Consider the following 17,738-nt stretch of genomic DNA (forward strand, 5'->3'; position numbering starts at 1 on the left):
TCCCTTGTCGCCGTCGAAGAGCAGGCAGTCACCCTGTCCAAGTTCCTGCTTGCCTGCGCAATGGTCGAACCGGTCGCATCGGAAAGTAGCCTCCCAACACTGTCGCGCGCACTCGGCCTCCGACAGCTTCTTGATCACCGTGCGTGGCGTGCCCAGAAGGCGAACTAAGCGCTCCTTGCGGTAGTCGCTGATGTGCTTGCCTGCGAAAACCAAGGGAAGCATACGCGAGGTTCAGTTCGCAGAGTTATCGAGGCGAAAGCCTTATGTCTCACGTGTCTGAAGGCTCGTTCACACCTGCGGCTAGCACCCGTCGCGCGACCAAGTTAGTCGCAAATGGCCGCTTTGTTCCAGCCGCTCGCTGTTCGGTATTTCAGTCGCGCGACTGCAGTCGCAACCCTCTCAACCAATCAGATGCGTAGGAACAGTACCTCATCTTATTTTACGGGGCAATGGCAATGCGGGCCACATGCGAGCAGACGTGAATTCACGTTAATTCCGTGTGCCGACGGGTATAAGTCGCACGCAGGTGTGAACACCGGCCACCTTGAGTCGCTTTTCGGTCGCCAGTCGCAAATGGTTGCGTGACCGGTGCTGGTCGTTGGTGTGAATGAGCCTTAAAACCACAGCGTCGGTGTGAACACGAATGGTACAAGAAGTCACGTGGGCTCAGGGTTTTCTATAAGAGCGGGAGGGGGGGGGGGCGAGTTTTATTCCAAGGCCTTGAAACGCATTACCGGCGAAGGTGAAGCCATGATTTGCCCCTGGTTTGTCTCGGAATCATGCTCTTTTCGGGTGCTGCCCACTTAGAAGTAAAGTGGTTTTGCTCTGTTAATGTAAACGTTAGGCTAATTATAAAATAAGAGACCGTTGTTCCTGACGAATGTAGTCCATCGGCATGACTATGGATGTCTTGATCTCCAATAAAATCCGCCCAGACTTTAGGGCTTGAAACTTGTAACACAAAGGGAGGCGTCGAGCGCTATCTGTCCCAAGAAATTGCCTATATTAAACTGGTGTGAGATGTGAGAAAAAGGATGCTTTTTCTTCACTACACGCTAACGTTTGACCTTGCCACTGGTAAGATGGCAGATTCTCGGTTTCACTTTCGAGACCTAACTTGCACTCCAGGATTTTTCAAAAGTCGTCCTTGCGTGAAACGGAGTATAGGACTTTCGTCTTAGGAAACTGGAGACTCACGTGTGTAGTGGCTGCACTTCTCGGCGTCGCTTCGGTCGAGGTCGGCCGGGTCGCTGACCTCGAGGATGTGCTTGTCCTGCAGGCGGCACTGGGGCTTGCCCTTGCGCGGCCTCGTGCAGAAGTCGAACGCCTTGCAGGAGAACTCCTTCTCGTTCAGGCACATGGCGGCGCACTCGCTCGGCAGGCTCACGTTGGCGTACTTGCGTGCCGCGAACGAGTAGCAGATGCCGGGAAGTTCCTGGAAGCTGCTCTCGAAGCTCTCTGCGCCAGGAAGAGAAGACAGTGGTTCTGGATAGCGTTCCAAACAGGGTTGTCAGGTTTCGCTACCTTGCACCAATTTCGATACATTTTTTGGCTGGTGGCGGCACAAAAAACGTCTTCGCTACTTGGCTATATTTTGGCTACATCCTAGCTCTCTCGATTTGAGCCAAATTACGTATATCTTGTGACGTCGCAGCCACTAGTCTTCGAGTATGCGTTGTCAAAAAATGGCGACCAAGGCATGTTTTCAGCTCCCAGAATTGAATTTGGCGTCCGACTACAATGCGTTATTTCTTAGAATTAGGCATAGGCGTGCGCAGAGATGCCCATCAGGGGGGGGGGGGGGGGGTCAAGTCTGACCGCAGCCCCCCCCCCCCCCTCCTATCGCGCGTTGGTCGAGTCCAAAAAAAAAAAAGACAAGCTCAGCAATGGATGCAAAAATGAAAATGAAGCGATGACGTGCTCTTCACAAGCGTCTGCCATTGGTCCTCGGCTTTCCGGGTAAAAGTGAGAAGTAAACAGTACTTTGAATGCAACATAAGTGGTCCTTGGTCGCCGTTGGTGTCAAAGAACAAGGATAAGCACAACCTTGCAAATTAAAGATGGCGTGAAAGGTCGGACAGAGTAAAGTAATGGGGCAGGAATGGAGCCCTCCATTAGATGGTTGTGGGGTGCGCCATCGTGGGGGGCGCCTCTCATGCCCTCCTCGTGCGCACGCCTACGGAATCAGGCACAGGCTGCGAATCGGGAATATTAACTGCTCGGACTTGTTAAGCACGCGAGAAATGAATGCGAAACTGACTGCGATTCATACTTCAATCAAGGCAAATGTGATTTTGAGCACACTCTTGCAGTACTCATATTTATGGTCACCACAAGGCTCGTACTTCTGCCATTTATGCTTTAATCTCGGCAAATTATGATTTCGAAGGGTTCTTACTGAACTTATTTACATTTTTGCCAAAAGGCTCTTCAGTTCATTCATTCAAATAGCAATGCCGCAACTGTATTCGCGCACGCGTGGCTATTTTTGGCTATTTTTACTGCCCTTGGCTGAAATTGGTTACTTTTTGGCTTGTTTTTCCTATATCTTGGGTATTTTTTGCCTTTTAGACATGGCAACCCTGGTTCCAAAATCTTTTGGCAGTGGCAATTCAAAGGATAGGAAATGATTGACAGCTGTATCGTTGTACTTAGATTGAACGCAATGTTTCTGGTATAAAAAAAGTTAGGCAGATCCCACGTACCGTGGGAATCCATGTTATGCGAAGCATGCGCGGGATGGTGACTGTGGCGTAATTGTTTACATTGAGTGAAACGTTACGGAATGACGCTAGAGAAATGTGGAAGTGGTATACGCACACTCATATGTTGAAGAGTCGCATATGTAATATATAACCGGCTGTTTACAGTTGCGTAATGATGCCAACAGCAACATTGGTGTTACCAACACCAGACGCGGTAAGCTGACATGTAGTGCTTATATTTTTCAATACTGGATAGCGTGAATCCGAACAGTGCAAAGAAGAAACACATATGCACAGGACAGGCGTTACTCGCAACTAAGCTTCATTCAGGAAAGTTTCCCTGGATATACACACGGCCGAGTAGCACGCTCAGGCACACTGCACGTACGTTACAGTCACAGTTGCAGTTGTTACAGCTGCGTTACAGTTGCGTTACAGTTGTTATCCTTATACTTGTCCGTTAAGAAGGAGAACGCACGCACGTTTGACGAACCCATGTGTATCTGTAGAAGGGGTTCTTGACAGCTCATGAACAAGATCATCATTACTGTGATCAGTGATCACCAGCAGCTGGACCGGACTTGTTATACGGATCCGTTCGTGATCGCGGCTACGAGGGGTCTAAGTGTAGTTAAGTGCGAGGTATAGCACAGCTGGTGGAAATCCTGGATGTTCCTTACGATGAAATGATCTACGATGCCTCCTGTCCCGGACGTGGCAGTGAGGTTTTTTGATGCCCTCTCCATATTGAAGCCTTCTTTCACGGAGTATAAAGACCGGGCTTTGTTGGGTCTTGATAAATCAATGTTGAAGTTACCGGTAATGTTGAGAGGCCTGGTTCTCTCGGCGGATTTATTGTAGGAAGCATTGACCCCGTTTTCTGCGTATACGACGTGGTCCACGTTGCGGAGCACGTGAACGCGTGCATGGTAGTTGAGCGTCTTCCAGGGGTCTTCTGTCTTCAGCTTCCTCCCTATCCTTACGTCCGCCGCGGTGGTGTAGCGGTTACGGTGCTCGGCTGCTGACCCGAAGGTCGCGGGTTCAATCCCGGCAGCGGCGGTCACATTTCGATCGAGGCAAAATGCTAGATGCCCGTGTACTGTGCGATCTCGGTCCACGTTAAAGATTACCAGATGGTCAAAATTTCCGTAGCCCCTCGCTACGGCGTCTTTCATAATCATATCGTGGTTTTGGGACAGAAAACCCCAACAATTGTTATTATTATTATCACTTTCCTTGCGTGTCAATGTGTGTGTTCGCGGCTACTGTGTTGGTTGAGACTTTGTATCACCTGTGGCCCATACCCGCATAACATGAACTCTGGTATGCGGGTATGTACCACACGTGACTGAGAGAAAGGGTTTCATGACGTACGCGACAGGTATTTTGCGTTATTCATGTCGTGACCAGTGAATCGTGTTCACCATACACTGATCCTCTGCTATGCCAATTTTGGTACATTAGAAGTTATGGAGACGACCAAGAGAGCGCCCAGACGTAGGCGGCTAGATAGATAGATAGATAGATAGATAGATAGATAGATAGATAGATAGATAGATAGATAGATAGATAGATAGATAGAAGATAGATAGATAGATAGATAGAAACACCCAAAGTGCCTGAGGTTCGCTAAGAAATGCTTCGCATTTAAAAATCGCAAAACAGCCAACTATCGACAAGAGTTACCCAAACAACGCTAGCTAGCTAACATATCCTAGTGAGAGAGAGAGAGAGAGACTCTTTATTGGAAAAACAGAGATTTTTGCCGGCGTCAGTATACCGCTGGCATGCTACTCTGTGTAGGGATGGGGAACGGGATTGAGAGACTAAAGAAGAGAGGGAAGGAAATATAATAAAAAGAAATAATATAAAATAATGAAATGCGCAAGTGAACCTGACAGAAATATTTACAACGAGTGTGTCAGGTAAGTGAAGCCTTTGCTGTATGAAATAATCATGCAATCATTAAAGCTTTCCTACTAGGCCAATTTTGACAAGTAATTAAACAGGGACTGTAAAACCCGCCGCTGTTTAGAAGGGCCGGGCACTGGGCCTAATATGCTGTGCAACGTTAACTGGTCGTGACAAATCATGTCCATTTGTCTCTCAAACAATGCTCTCTCATCGCGGTACGCGGAGCAGTCCAGTAATATGAGCAGCCCGAAATGGACTCCAGTACCGGAAATTCAGAAGAATATTTTTTACTAAAGTCGACGCCTCGAACATCGCAAAAAAATATGCCTATCAAGAAAATGACCGCCTCTGGAATCTGCCACTCCAACAAGATAACTGTCTGCGTTGCATTGACCCAGAAGTGAGAGCGAAAATTTCCCCAACATATCCTAGTGCAAGCCAACACTAATAAGCGTTGTAAGCACAAATGTCGTAACAATAAGTGTAATGAGCACAGAAGTCGACATTAGCCACCACTAAACAGCATTAGATGACTGTCAGTGAACATTGGTCATTAGCAGATGACGGCAGGGTACGCGAGAAAATGCGGCGGTTGAATTTGATCAGAAGTCACCATGCCTCCTTACGAAAAAATGGTTGAATTATCTTCGAAAATATTATAACGAATGAAAAAAAAAGACACTACAGGAAAGTTTTGAAGCCACATGCAAGAAATAGATTAGAGAGACGCGAACACTGCCGATCGTTTACATCTTATAGCGGGACGACTTCAGCGTCCCCCATAAAAATTTTGCAGGAAGCTCTGTCGCTGTTGCTGTGACGACAATGAACATGATGACTAATGACGATTATGATCCTAGTGATGATGAGTAAGAGGAGGGTAAGGAGGTGGGGCTATACCAAATGGAGAACACAGTGCTGTTTGTATAGACCTCCACGTTGTGCTATGATAATGATGTTGATGTTGCCGACCAGACGGACGATAAGAAGAAGGATCTACTCACTTGGTTATGAACTAGTGATATGCTGATAACGAAGACGACGGTAATGACGATCGTGATAACGAAGATAAGGAGGAGTGGGATCGAGGTGTAACTCACTGGTGAACACACTACAGTCCGACTGGACTTCCATGTCCTGTGCCGCTGGTCTTCGGGCCTCGCTGCTGATGACGCAATGCTTGTCGACCCGACATGTGGAGAAGGCGAAGCAGTCCTCGCGGTCGCGACAGATGTCGGCGCAGTCCTGCGCCTCGAACGAGCCCACGTATATGCCGTAAGTCTGGCTCGTCGTAAGCCGCGAGCCCACGCCGTACTCGACGAAGCCCTCCGGTCGGTAAAAACCTGCGTCCAAGGAAGAATAAGGCATTCATTCATTCATTCATTCATTCATTCATTCATTCATTCATTCATTCATTCATTCATTCATTCATTCATTCATTCATTCTCCTTAGAGACAGCAAACAGGGGTATTGCAAAAGTGGCCGGATTATAAAACTCACGGGATCCCTTACGCCATCGCCTAAGACGACTCGAAGGCGAAATTGCCATCTTCTTTTTCTGCTCAGTCGATGTATTGACCATTCCCCTCCCCCTCTAAAAACTTTCGGCACCTCTTGTGGTTTTGCACGGCCTCCGGGATCGGCCCACCTTCGACCAGGCGATAATTTTGTTGCGCTGACGTCATCAGGTGACGTCACGTTGTGCGACGTCATATGGATGCCATAATGACGTCACAAATTTTAGTGATGTGACGCCATATTGACACAGCATGGTGACGTCATAAAGCTGTAATTTCTGAGCCAGTGACTTTTTGCATCGTTCGTTCGTGTTGACGCTGCCGACGCCGATGGCCACTCTTAGCATTTGATGAAGCATCTAAGGCTTTCGTCTTAATATGTTTTTGCTTCTAACTTATGCCGTAGCCGTGGCGCAGTGTAGCGGGCGTCCGCCTCGGCAGCGGAAGGTAGGGGAATCGAATACTGCGGATTGACACCCACTGGTTTAAAGAGAAAAATGTCGCTCGACACGATGCATGGTTATCTACGGGGCGTGTCAATGACTGAGAGATCTGTCATAAGCTCATAACCTATGGCTTCACCACTTTCGAACCGCTTCTAACTTATGTTTTACGTAGCACAACAGTTCTGTTTAGTTTGCTCTCGCATGCTTCTTACCTCCTCCTGTTTCAGTACGGACGAGAGAGAGAGAGAGAGAGAGAGAGAGAGAAAAAACACTTTAATGAAAAGCTGGAGATGTTTGCCTGGCTATTCGCCTGACATGCTACTCCAGGTGCTGGGTGATATGATATCATATATACACTGATAAACGCATAACACGTACAGCCACACAAGTTTACAACGTTTTGTTCAGGCTCGTGGGCCGCAAGAAAGTCAACAGCATCTTCGTGGCACGTACGGTCGAAGTTTGTGTTTGTAACCTGCGGACCAATTTAATTGCGAAGTGATGCATTTTTTGGTGTCAAGCTATACGGGGGAGGCGAGGCTTTTGCTAGGAATTTAATTCTTTAGCCCCGGCTTCAACATTTGCAACAGAAGGTACTAAAAATTTTACTTCACGTTTAAGTAGACTGAAGTTTTAGACAGTTGGCGTATTTCCGGTTCGTGTTGACAATTCGTTTCGTGTTGACGTCGCTGTCTCGCGATGTCTCGTACGATCTCGCCAAACCTCGAAATTTCTTGACTCGATGAGACACAGAAGACACAGAAACAAAACGGAAGCTCGTGGAGCTCACTCACCTTTTTGATGTAGGTGCCTCAGTGCCGGATCCTTCTCTCCGAAGACGTCACGCAGTCCCCCGGTGGAGTACTCTATGGTTTCGGCGACGAGCGTGGCCACCTGAGATGAGATGGAACGTTGCAAGGACTCCGCGATCGCAGGCGTGCAACTTTGCGCGATTACGCGTCTCGGAGGCATGTATGACAGACGAGAGGTCTCAGCTAAGATGCTCGAGGAACACAATCACAAACACAATGTATAACTTGTTACTGAAACTAAACGGGATTGAGCGAGACCCGCCACGGTGGTCTAGTGGTGAAGGTGCTCCACTACTGACCCGCAGGTCACGGGATCGAATCCCGGCAGCGGCGGCCGCATGTTCAATGGAGGCGAAAATGCTAGAGGCCTGTGTACTTAGATTTACGTGCACGTTAAAGAACCCCAGGGGGCCGAAATTTCCGGTGCCCTCCACCACGGCGTCTCTCATAATCAAATCGTGGTTTTGAGACGTTAAACCCCAACAATAATTATTATTATTATATTGAGCGAGTGCGCTGAAGAACTTTGTTACTTTTGCTGGTGACCGTTAGTCTTTGGTTCTATTGACCTGCTTCTCCAGTAGCTTTTGACCTTTGACCTTTGCATGTCGTATATAAACTCTGTATACTTCATCAGGCACAGAGCGAGGACGAGGTCGAGAGAGAGGATATATATATATATATATATAGAAAAATAAATATAGTAAGAGAGAGAAAAAAAAGAGGAGTAATGATCAATGCATACGCAGATATACAGTGAGATATACATATACAGTGAGTGAGTGGTAAATGGAAATTATGACATTAAGACAGATAAGGGAGATAATCATATATAGATAGCTCACCAGGTAGGTTGATAAATAGATGGAACAGGGTGGAAAGAGAAGAGAAAGAGGGGGAGAGCTTATGCCACGTGGTGGGCGCGCCGATATTTCTAAGGAATAAACAATATCATCATTATCGCAATCATTGCTCCCACGATTGAACTCGGCCATCATGCCTGCAGCTTCCAGAAACTGCAGTGCCAGATTAGTTTTTTTCCTGTAGAAATTTTCTAGTAGAAAACTCTATGCCCTCAGCAACCGTGCCGACATGTACTTTCTCAGGCCACGATTCTAATCATTTGTTTAGCCGGCGATTGGGAAACGACCAAGGGTTGGCGTACCACTCTGACTGTCCCAAGGTGCTGCACGATGAACTTGAACTCGCTGTTCAACAAAGCATCTTCTAAGTCCTTGATGGCATCGCGGGTCAGGACGACTTTCCTTTTCAGGGAACGCTCCGTCTCTGAAGAAAATAAAATAGAGAGAACGGAAATATTGAAGGGGGACCGCCTAATTACTTATAAATTGCCAGATAACGCTATCTATCTATCTATCTATCTATCTATCTATCTATCTATCTATCTATCTATCTATCTATCTATCTATCTATCTATCTATCTATCTATCTATCTATCTATCTATCTATCTATCTATCTATCTATCTATCTATCTATCTATCTATCTATCTATCTATCTATCTATCTATCTATCTATCTATCTATCTATCTATCTATCTATCTATCTATCTATTAACCAACCGATGAACGATGAACGAACATACAAGCTAATGACCTATTAATGTTGCTTGTTGATATACTCTAGCTGTCATGTTTACAAGAGAGAACTCTCATCACGAGTTTGGTTTTCCTCTTGCCATCAACGCCTGTAATAGATTTTTTTTCCTATCTACGCACTTATCCCCGACAGGTACGCTAAAATCAAGCAATACCTAAAGACAGGAAAAAAAGTTACACTTACTCACGTAGGTGTTACACTCAACGGAGTTCTCAAGTGCACCACTCGACTCCACGTCTCTCTTCGTCGTTGTGGCACAGAACGACCCGCAGTAAGATATCGCGCTGAAAAGAAGCGCAAACATGGTTTCCTAAGAACACTAGGCGAAGTAGAGTAGCAGTTCTTTCCGGCCTAGTCGGTTCATATCATTCGAAGAGATTTAATACTACACTATAATATGATACTGTACTACACTTCTATAATAGTGTAATACTACGAATAAAGGAAGGGAATCTTTCGAGGGCTCGTTTTACAGCGAAAGCTGTTATGAGATCATTTCGACGGCCGTTTTTGGCGCCGTAGTTGTCCGCCGCCGCCACCGCCGCCACCGCCGCCGGTGTCCGTAACCACTATCGCTCGAAATGAGAAAAAAAAAACGAAATAAGAAAAAATTTCCAGGATGGAACGGGGTTCGAACCTGGGCCCTCTGCGTGGGAGCCCAGTGTTTTACCTCAAAGCCATTCCGGTGCTTGGAACTGCCTTGCAAAAAGACGCCATACAGGCTTCATGTCAGGAAGGAACCACATTAATATATGTAATTTAGTGTGGTAGAAGAGTGAAATAACAACCACGCACCACACAACGCGAATTCTGTAACCTGGCGTCACACAATGCGAATTGCGCAACGAGTGGGCTGTTGGATGCTTCCAACCCATTACAAGGGGCTCTGCAATAATTCTTCATCGTCATCAGGCACAAAACCAACAAAGTACGCATAATGACTTACATGTGTTTAGCGGGTACCACGGCTCTCCGTTGAATGACGAAAAATGACATAGTGGCTGCTTCTCTACTTCACAGAAATTATGATGATTTATAGCGTAGTGGGTTCCTCGCAAGTGCACTTGCATTGGTTGCCAAGGGAGCCAATAAGCCGATCATCCATTTTCTCAGGGTCTCAATAAAGTTCTTCCCCCCTCTCTCTGTCTCTCTTTCCCACTTGAAGGTATGTTATATTGCATGGCGGGAGAGTGAAATAGCGACCGGGCGTCACACAATGCGAATTACGTAACTGGTGGGCCATTTAAAGCTTCCAACCCATTACAAAGGGCTGAGCCACAATTCTTCATCGTCATCAGACGTCACGTAAACAAAGTGCACATAATGCCTTACATATGTGTAGCTGCAACCTCGATTCTGCGCACAATGACGAATAATGGCGTTGTAGGTGCTTCCCAACTTCACAAATATTATGATTTATGGCGTAGTGGGTACCTTGCTAGTGTACTTGTATTAGTAGCCCCAAGAGAGTTTACAATGGGCTCTAGAATATGCCGCTCTTCCAGCTTTCGCTGTGACTGTGCTGCGCTTTCCGCGCAGGCCTGGCGTTTTTTTTTTTTGTGTGTGACACAACCTGAATAAAAACCAACAGAGAATGAATCCAAGGAAGGTATAGAGAATATTAATTGTACTGTTATAGGTGTATTGCCATGATTGTGATGTAGATGTGGAGAAAGTACAGTTGACGAAAAGACAACTTGCCGCTGGCAGGGACCGAACCTGCGACCTACAGATTACGCACCCGATGCTCTTACCAACTGAGCTACAGCGGCGGTCGTCCCATCGTATACTTATCGGGTATCTATGAGCACGCAAACCCTGGGAGTGTTAGTCAGCGCCGCTCTTAGCCATGACGGCGAATGTGGAACACTCTTTGTTTTTTTCTTTTTTTTTGCCAGATGGCGCCACGTAGCTCGTGAACCTTTTAACGAGCGGATAGCTGACCAATAAGCGCTATACAGTAACTCTAGCACTACCCTTGCTAGTCCCCTTGCTGTGTATTTTTTGTCAATATATTATCAAAGTATGTTCGATTAAAACGGAGATGTAGTTGCCATGGGTAGCGCATGGGTTCGCATTTTGCTCTCGTGACAATTGTTCCATGTGAACGCCGAGGCTTCGTTTGAACGTCGGGAGGAAAGCACGCCGCACCATTTACATTATTGTAATGTCGTAAATACTTGAAACCCATGTTGCACGACTGGGAGCGCATAGGTGCGCTTAAAAATGAGCGTCCCCGCGACGGCTTTCTCTCGGTAACGGCATCAAATCTCATGCTTAGCATGAGGTCATGCTTAACAGGTTCACTCCTTTATTACTAGGTTCAATACTTGATATTCACATTATCACTACGTTTACTCATTAATCACTGGGTTCACATCGTAATAAATTAACTCACAAGGGTTCCTTATGCATTCATCAAGGACGACTCTAACGCGAAAGCCATCTTTTTTTTTTTATCTCAGTAGATGTGTTGATTCATCCCATCCCCCCTCCGAAAGCTTTCTGCATCTAACGTAGTCTTGCATTGCCTCCAGGATCGGAGACACTGCAAGCTCTCTGCACCTCTCATGGTTTCGCAGAGCCTCCGTGATTGGCCCACCTTTGATCAAGCGACCACGTCATGTGTCGACGTCATCTTGTGACATCACGTTATGCGACGTTGTGATGACGTCACAAATTTTGGCGATATGCGACGTCACGATAACGTCATGTGGTGACGTCATCACGTGATGTTTTTGCATCGCTCGTGTTGGTGCCGACACCGAGGGACGCTGACGGTGACGGTCACATTTCGCGTTTGATGAGGATTCAAAGGCTCTCGCCTTAATATGCTATCAGAGGTGAGGCATCCAAGGTTGTCGCCTTACTTAATATGCTATGAGAGGTTAAGAGTCTCACCTGCACTCCTTATATTGGCTTGAAGAACACGTTTTGAGGCAGTCGTCCAGCGTAATGACCCCTTCTGACCAATCCGGTTCCATGATCTTCTTGTTTTGGATCTCCTTGTAGTCAGCTGCACGCAACACCGAGTTATGAACGTCTAATCGTTCTGAAGTATTGTTTAAAAGGTTGACGTGAAATGTGAAAATTTTCGAAACTCTGCTAATCACACGTCAACATTTTTCAAACTCATCATAAAAGAAGGTAGGTGTGCACACACGAAAACAGGAGGAGATATCAAGACAACACAAACGCTTATGATGAATCCTTACCATCTAGCTCAACGCTCTGTCATTCTCAACATTTTCAAACTGTGAGTGGAACAACGGCTGCAGAAATTTTATGCGTACAGTAGCGATATACATACGCATTGAAGCAAATATTTTCTGTCATTAGTGTTAAACAAAGATATAAATGCGTGACCCGATAACTAATGCCTACAGGATTTGTGAGAAACCTGACAGACCTGAAATTGCAGGGTGTCCCAGGATGAGTACAGTGATGAAGACCATGTTTTCGGTGAAGTCAATCTGAAAAATGAATAAATCAATAATTAAAAGCCCGAATAGTTGAAATATGCTTCTTGCACCAGCGATTATTCTTTGCAGTCTATTCCATCGCGTTATAAAGGGTAACAAATTATGTGTCTGTCTTCATCTTAACCTCACTGCGCGTCCTTATATCACTTCTCGCTTTCTCCTTCATGCGTCAGCACAGAGCACAGAGAGAGCGCTCTCTCTCTCTCTCTCTCAAACACACACACACACACACACACACACACACACACACACACACACACACACACACACACACACACACACACACACACACACACACACACACACACACACACACACACACACACACACACACACACACACACACACACACACACACACACACACACACACACACACACACACACAAAGAAAAAACTGATTGTTCTTTCATTTGAAGAGTGCGGATTGTCATGTTTTATTATTCTTCAGGAGTATCTGCTCCGTGACTACTTGATACTAATATCTAGGGTTATACGTGTCAAAATCACGATAAGGTTATGAGGCACGCTTTTGTGGAGGGCTGCGGAAATATCGACCATCTGGTGTTCCTTAACGAGAGCTGAGATCGCACGATACGCGGGCCTCTAGCATTTCACCTCCATCGAAAATGCAAACAACCCTGTTATGGATGCGAATTGCACGTAGCGCAACTATGAGTGCCGCTACCCACCATGACGTCAGGGGTCCGGAGAGGTGACAGTTTCGTGACGCGTTGCAGTTCGGCCAGGAATGTGCGCTTGATGCTGCCACGGTTCATCGCCAAGAAGAGCATGTTCTTTGATACTGCGTAGCAGGATTGAAACAAAATGAAACACTAAAGATAGAAACGTGGAGATCACTCGTAAACTTTAGGGGAGACACAACCATGCGAGAGAAATATTTGTATGTAAGATATTTGTAAGAAATGAGAACGCAGAAATGAGTTCACCGACAAAATGAGTTCACCGACAAAGCTTATAGCGAACAACGTTATCTTTGATGGTAAGTTTCGATGAGCGTCTTGCCATCTCTCCCATTACGCTCCGCGTTCTGTTCTGATCTCCGCGCCCCATCCATCCGCGTAGGGTAGTCAACCGGAACTACCTCTCGTTTATCTCCCTGAGTTATCTGTGCACCGTCTTCTATCGCACACATTGATAAGATGTCGTTATCAGATTAGCTTTACTTCCTTGCACTGACGCCAACAGCGCATGCGGGATTACAAAAGCGGCAAAAGCCTTCCTTCAAGCCACTAGGCTAGACTTTCGACATAAGAGTTGTAATAGCGTAAGGAACTTGTGCGTATATGCAAGTCCTTATCGTCGTCATCCATATCTAACCGGCCTCCCTATCCCAGTGCAGGGTAGCAATCCAAAGCAGCTCATCGCTTATGCTAACCTCTCTGCCATTATGCAAACTGACCTTTGTATCTCTACCTTTTTCTCGTGATGAGTGAGGAACGATTCCTAATGGCTTGTACGGGTTTTCTGTTTTCTTTCTTACTTTTTTTGTGTAGGAAGAATACACCATCACTAATACCTAGAAATGTTCATGGACACTTTCAGAAATGAATGAATGAATGAATGAATGAATGAATGAATGAATGAATGAAAAAAAAACTCGAAGGGTCCCTCATGCATTCGCCTAAGACGACTCGACGACGAAAGCATTCTTATTTTTCTTCTCAGTCGATGTAGTGCACCTCCCCTGGTTTTGCACTGCAGCGCCTCCGTGACCGGCCCACCTCTGACCAGCTAAGGACCAGCTAATATCATAATTCATAATATCGTAATATCATAATGACCAGCTAATATCATAGTTGAAATCAAGAAGAAGAAGTGGATATGGGCCGGGCACGTAGCACGTCGGCAGGATAACCGGTGGTCATCAAGGGCAACTGACTGGATTCCAAGAGATGGCAAACGCGTGAGGGGGAGACAGAACATTAGGTGGGTAGATGAGATTAAGAGTTTGTAGGTATAACGTGGCAGCAGAAAGCACAGGACCGGGTTGACTGGCGGAACATGGGAGAGGCCTTTGCCCTGCAGTGGGCGTAGACAGGCTGATGATGATGATGTAATGTGCTGACGTATGAGACGCCAAGGTGAAGCATTGATGACGTCATCACCTGATGATGATTTTTTGCATCACTCGTGTTGACGCTGCCGACGTCGACAGTCGATTTCCGCGTTTAATAGGCATGTAAGGTTTTCCACTGAATGAATGAATGAATGAATGAATGAATGAATGAATGAATGAATGAATGAATGAATGAATGAATGAATGGTGATGACGCGTTACAGCTTCAGCCGCTGTTACGGATATTGAACAGGTGTTACCAGGAAAGCCGAGCTGCACCCAGGTGTAGTCTGAGTCCTTCTCGTTGTAGCAGTTCTTCACGTTCAACTTTTTGTTCAGGTTCACCATCTGGGTCGTCATGTCGTGGATGTTTGCAAAGAAGTAGAAGTACGGCTGCACGATGAAAACGGGAAAAAGAAATATAAGAACGGATTGCTGGTATTATGTTATTAAATGAGTACTGACATCAATTTTCGAAGGCAGAGTTTACTCTGCCATAAAAATCTCCTGTATACAGAGACGGCTCTGAGTGAGTGTGAAGCTCAGCTGAGCTAGTAAACGCACATAATATATTTTATTTTGACATTAAAGTCGATTTTCGGATGGCGCACCTACCGACATCGACACTATCGTGACGTCAGGCTACAGCGTCAATTCTGGTGACTTCACACAACCAGCATGGCTAGTTTTGATGACGTCCGGTACCTAAACGTTCAAAATGGCCGCTTGCGTACGTCACCAAAAAAAAAAAAATTAGATTCAAAATGGCGACCTGTGCGCCACCAACGGAGCCACGGAGCGGAGCTCCTGTGGAAAAGTCACGACATCTTGCGCAAGTGCATGACGGGAAACTCATACCAAGTTGTCACGTCAGGTCACGGCAGGAACCGAAAATTGCTGTTGAAAAACATACTGTAATTACGCTTTTCAAGGTACACTCACGCTTACCAGTACATTTTCTAGGCTCTTCAGTGCTTGGCCTTTCACTTGACGCAAACAAACAACTGAACACGTACAGTACGGTCCACAGTTAAAGGGAACACCCGAATGAGCAACTTTCATTTTGTTGGCCCCTTAACGGCTAGTGGACGCGGAAAAACTGTTCGTGCACGTTACTAATCTATCATAAGGGTTCCGAACTATCAATCACCAGTAGTGTTATGCAAATCTAAGCCACTATGCTCTTGTAGGAGAGCGAAATCCGGACATACCCGAAACGTAAGTATTCCCTTAAACAGTGGACCCGTCTGTCAATACCCCTTTAAGGGGAACATGACGTGGTCACCCAAGAATTCGCGGTTTTCAGGGAAAATAGAAGTAAATGGTCTACTGTGACTACCCATATATAAAAAATGCACTGCCAAATATTTTAAGTGCAAAATAGGCCCAAGAAAGTCGCCGGCTATAATCCTCACCCACCACCGGCTACCGCCATTTTGTCAAGGCGTGTGTGACATCATGTGCTGCGTGGACTCGTCAAGGTCAATCTAAATAGGTCGCGAAAGTCGGAACGAAAAGTGGTCGGAAACCTATTGCGACAAACATCAACACCCGCGTGACGATTAAAGCGCTACTAGGTGAGGGGGGGACAAATAATGAAAACAAAAAATTAATTAGGCGTTTATTTTCATTAGTTTTAAATTTATTTGTCACGAATTAAATTAGTAGATTACTTTATTCAAACTTTAGTCTTGGGTATGTGGTTGAGTGGCCAATTTTTTTCGTTTATTTTCAGAAACAGCGGGCACATGCAGGCAGTCTGGTAACATGGGCGAACGGTTTTGCTATGGTTTTGCTCATTTTGAGATGCAAATGGCGTCGCTCGTTTTTGCGCAGTAGGTTTGTGCTGTCGTCCGTAGATATTTCCTCGCATAACCGTTGTTTTCTAGTCGGTGACTTGGCAGAAGGTAATATAGCCCATCGCAGCCATCGGGAACCGTTTCAGTGACTGTGTTTTGCCAGCGCACGGCCGGCGTGCTGTCGCCCTTCGGGATGATGAGTCCGCCACGCTACGCGAAGAACGCTGCGCTGTCTACGGATGCAAGATCAACACGTGTGCAAGGTTTGTGTGTGTGATGATGTGGATTGTGTGGCCCGTGACGGGGCGAAGAGGGAACGACAGTTCTGCTTGGAGGGGAAGACGACGAAAAGGAAGCGCGAGCGGGGCGTGCGGCTCGAGGAGTTGGAGCGCGACACGGTTGGAACGGCAGCCGCTGGTCGGCGGTTCGGGTCGCGACATCGCTTAACCAGGCGTGCGGCAGCCATGTGGACCTGGTGAGCCTGATTCCCGCTCTGTGCCCGGTGCTGACACAGAGACCGGCAGCCTAGTCTGTTCCTGGCCTGAGGTCCTGGGGCCCGAGTGGTGTCACGAGGTGGCCGCGGCTCATGTTGGCGACGGGCAGCGAACCTGCGCTGCAGTGGCCTGGTGATCTACTGGCCTGCAGTGCCATCATCACCACCACTACCACCTCGCCACGGTCAAGGCAGCGTGACTGTTGACTGCCCAAGGAGTACCGGTGACGACCGACCTCGCCGCAGCGGCAACAGTTCATAACGGCGAGTAGGACAGTTTGTGTGCGAGGCGCGTAGGACGTTTAGGATGTAAATAAGGAATGCTGTAGTGTGTTGTGTGTGAATCGTCAGAGTTATCGGTTGTGTTAAAGTCTGTGTTCTCTGTACAGAATCACCTGACTGCTGGTTGAATTATTTCAGATCTTAAAGCCCACATTACACCATCACAGTGTGCACGTTGAATTGTTATGCTACTTCTGATTTCTGTGTTATATATTTTGTGGTAATATCCTCTTCAACTGCAATATTTCGCCAATAAAATACACCTTATTTATCAAATCTGTCTTTTTCGTCTTCCCGTTATCTTGCAGGCTTCCATTATGAAGCCGTCATAGTGATAAGAAAAATAACATGCAGCTATAAAAAAAAGTAAGAAGCGGCGCCCTGTCAAAAAATTTCATATTTCGCACCTTGGACTCGTCTTGTATCAAAGTTTCAGCCGTTGCCAGTCGTTCACCTTCATTGCCTAGCTGAACAAAGCTGAAATATCCCGGGTGCATGCGCAGCTGAACACGGAAGAAAACCTTTCGCCGGAATGCATACGCTCGCACAGCAAGCAGCTTGTTACGTCACGGCTCGCGAGTGCACCAGT

General features: G+C 46.4%; 1 protein-coding gene across 1 annotated transcript in view; it reads right to left on the reverse strand.

Annotated features, from left to right (window-relative positions):
• The window catches only part of LOC119407205 (uncharacterized), a 77,243-nt gene that overhangs the window by 41,918 nt on the left and 17,587 nt on the right, over positions 1-17,738 (reverse strand). Inside the window, exons 13-22 of the mRNA XM_049419771.1 lie at positions 14,836-14,968; positions 13,188-13,300; positions 12,424-12,487; positions 11,916-12,030; positions 9,198-9,298; positions 8,561-8,682; positions 7,378-7,477; positions 5,720-5,962; positions 1,198-1,458; positions 71-200 (exon numbers count right to left, since the gene is read on the reverse strand). Of these exons, the coding sequence (XP_049275728.1) occupies positions 71-200; positions 1,198-1,458; positions 5,720-5,962; positions 7,378-7,477; positions 8,561-8,682; positions 9,198-9,298; positions 11,916-12,030; positions 12,424-12,487; positions 13,188-13,300; positions 14,836-14,968 (1,382 nt within the window). The remainder of the gene's footprint in view (positions 1-70; positions 201-1,197; positions 1,459-5,719; positions 5,963-7,377; positions 7,478-8,560; positions 8,683-9,197; positions 9,299-11,915; positions 12,031-12,423; positions 12,488-13,187; positions 13,301-14,835; positions 14,969-17,738) is intronic.

The sequence above is a fragment of the Rhipicephalus sanguineus genome, chromosome 10, assembly GCF_013339695.2.
Source record: "Rhipicephalus sanguineus isolate Rsan-2018 chromosome 10, BIME_Rsan_1.4, whole genome shotgun sequence".
Taxonomy (NCBI): Eukaryota; Metazoa; Arthropoda; class Arachnida; order Ixodida; family Ixodidae; genus Rhipicephalus; species Rhipicephalus sanguineus.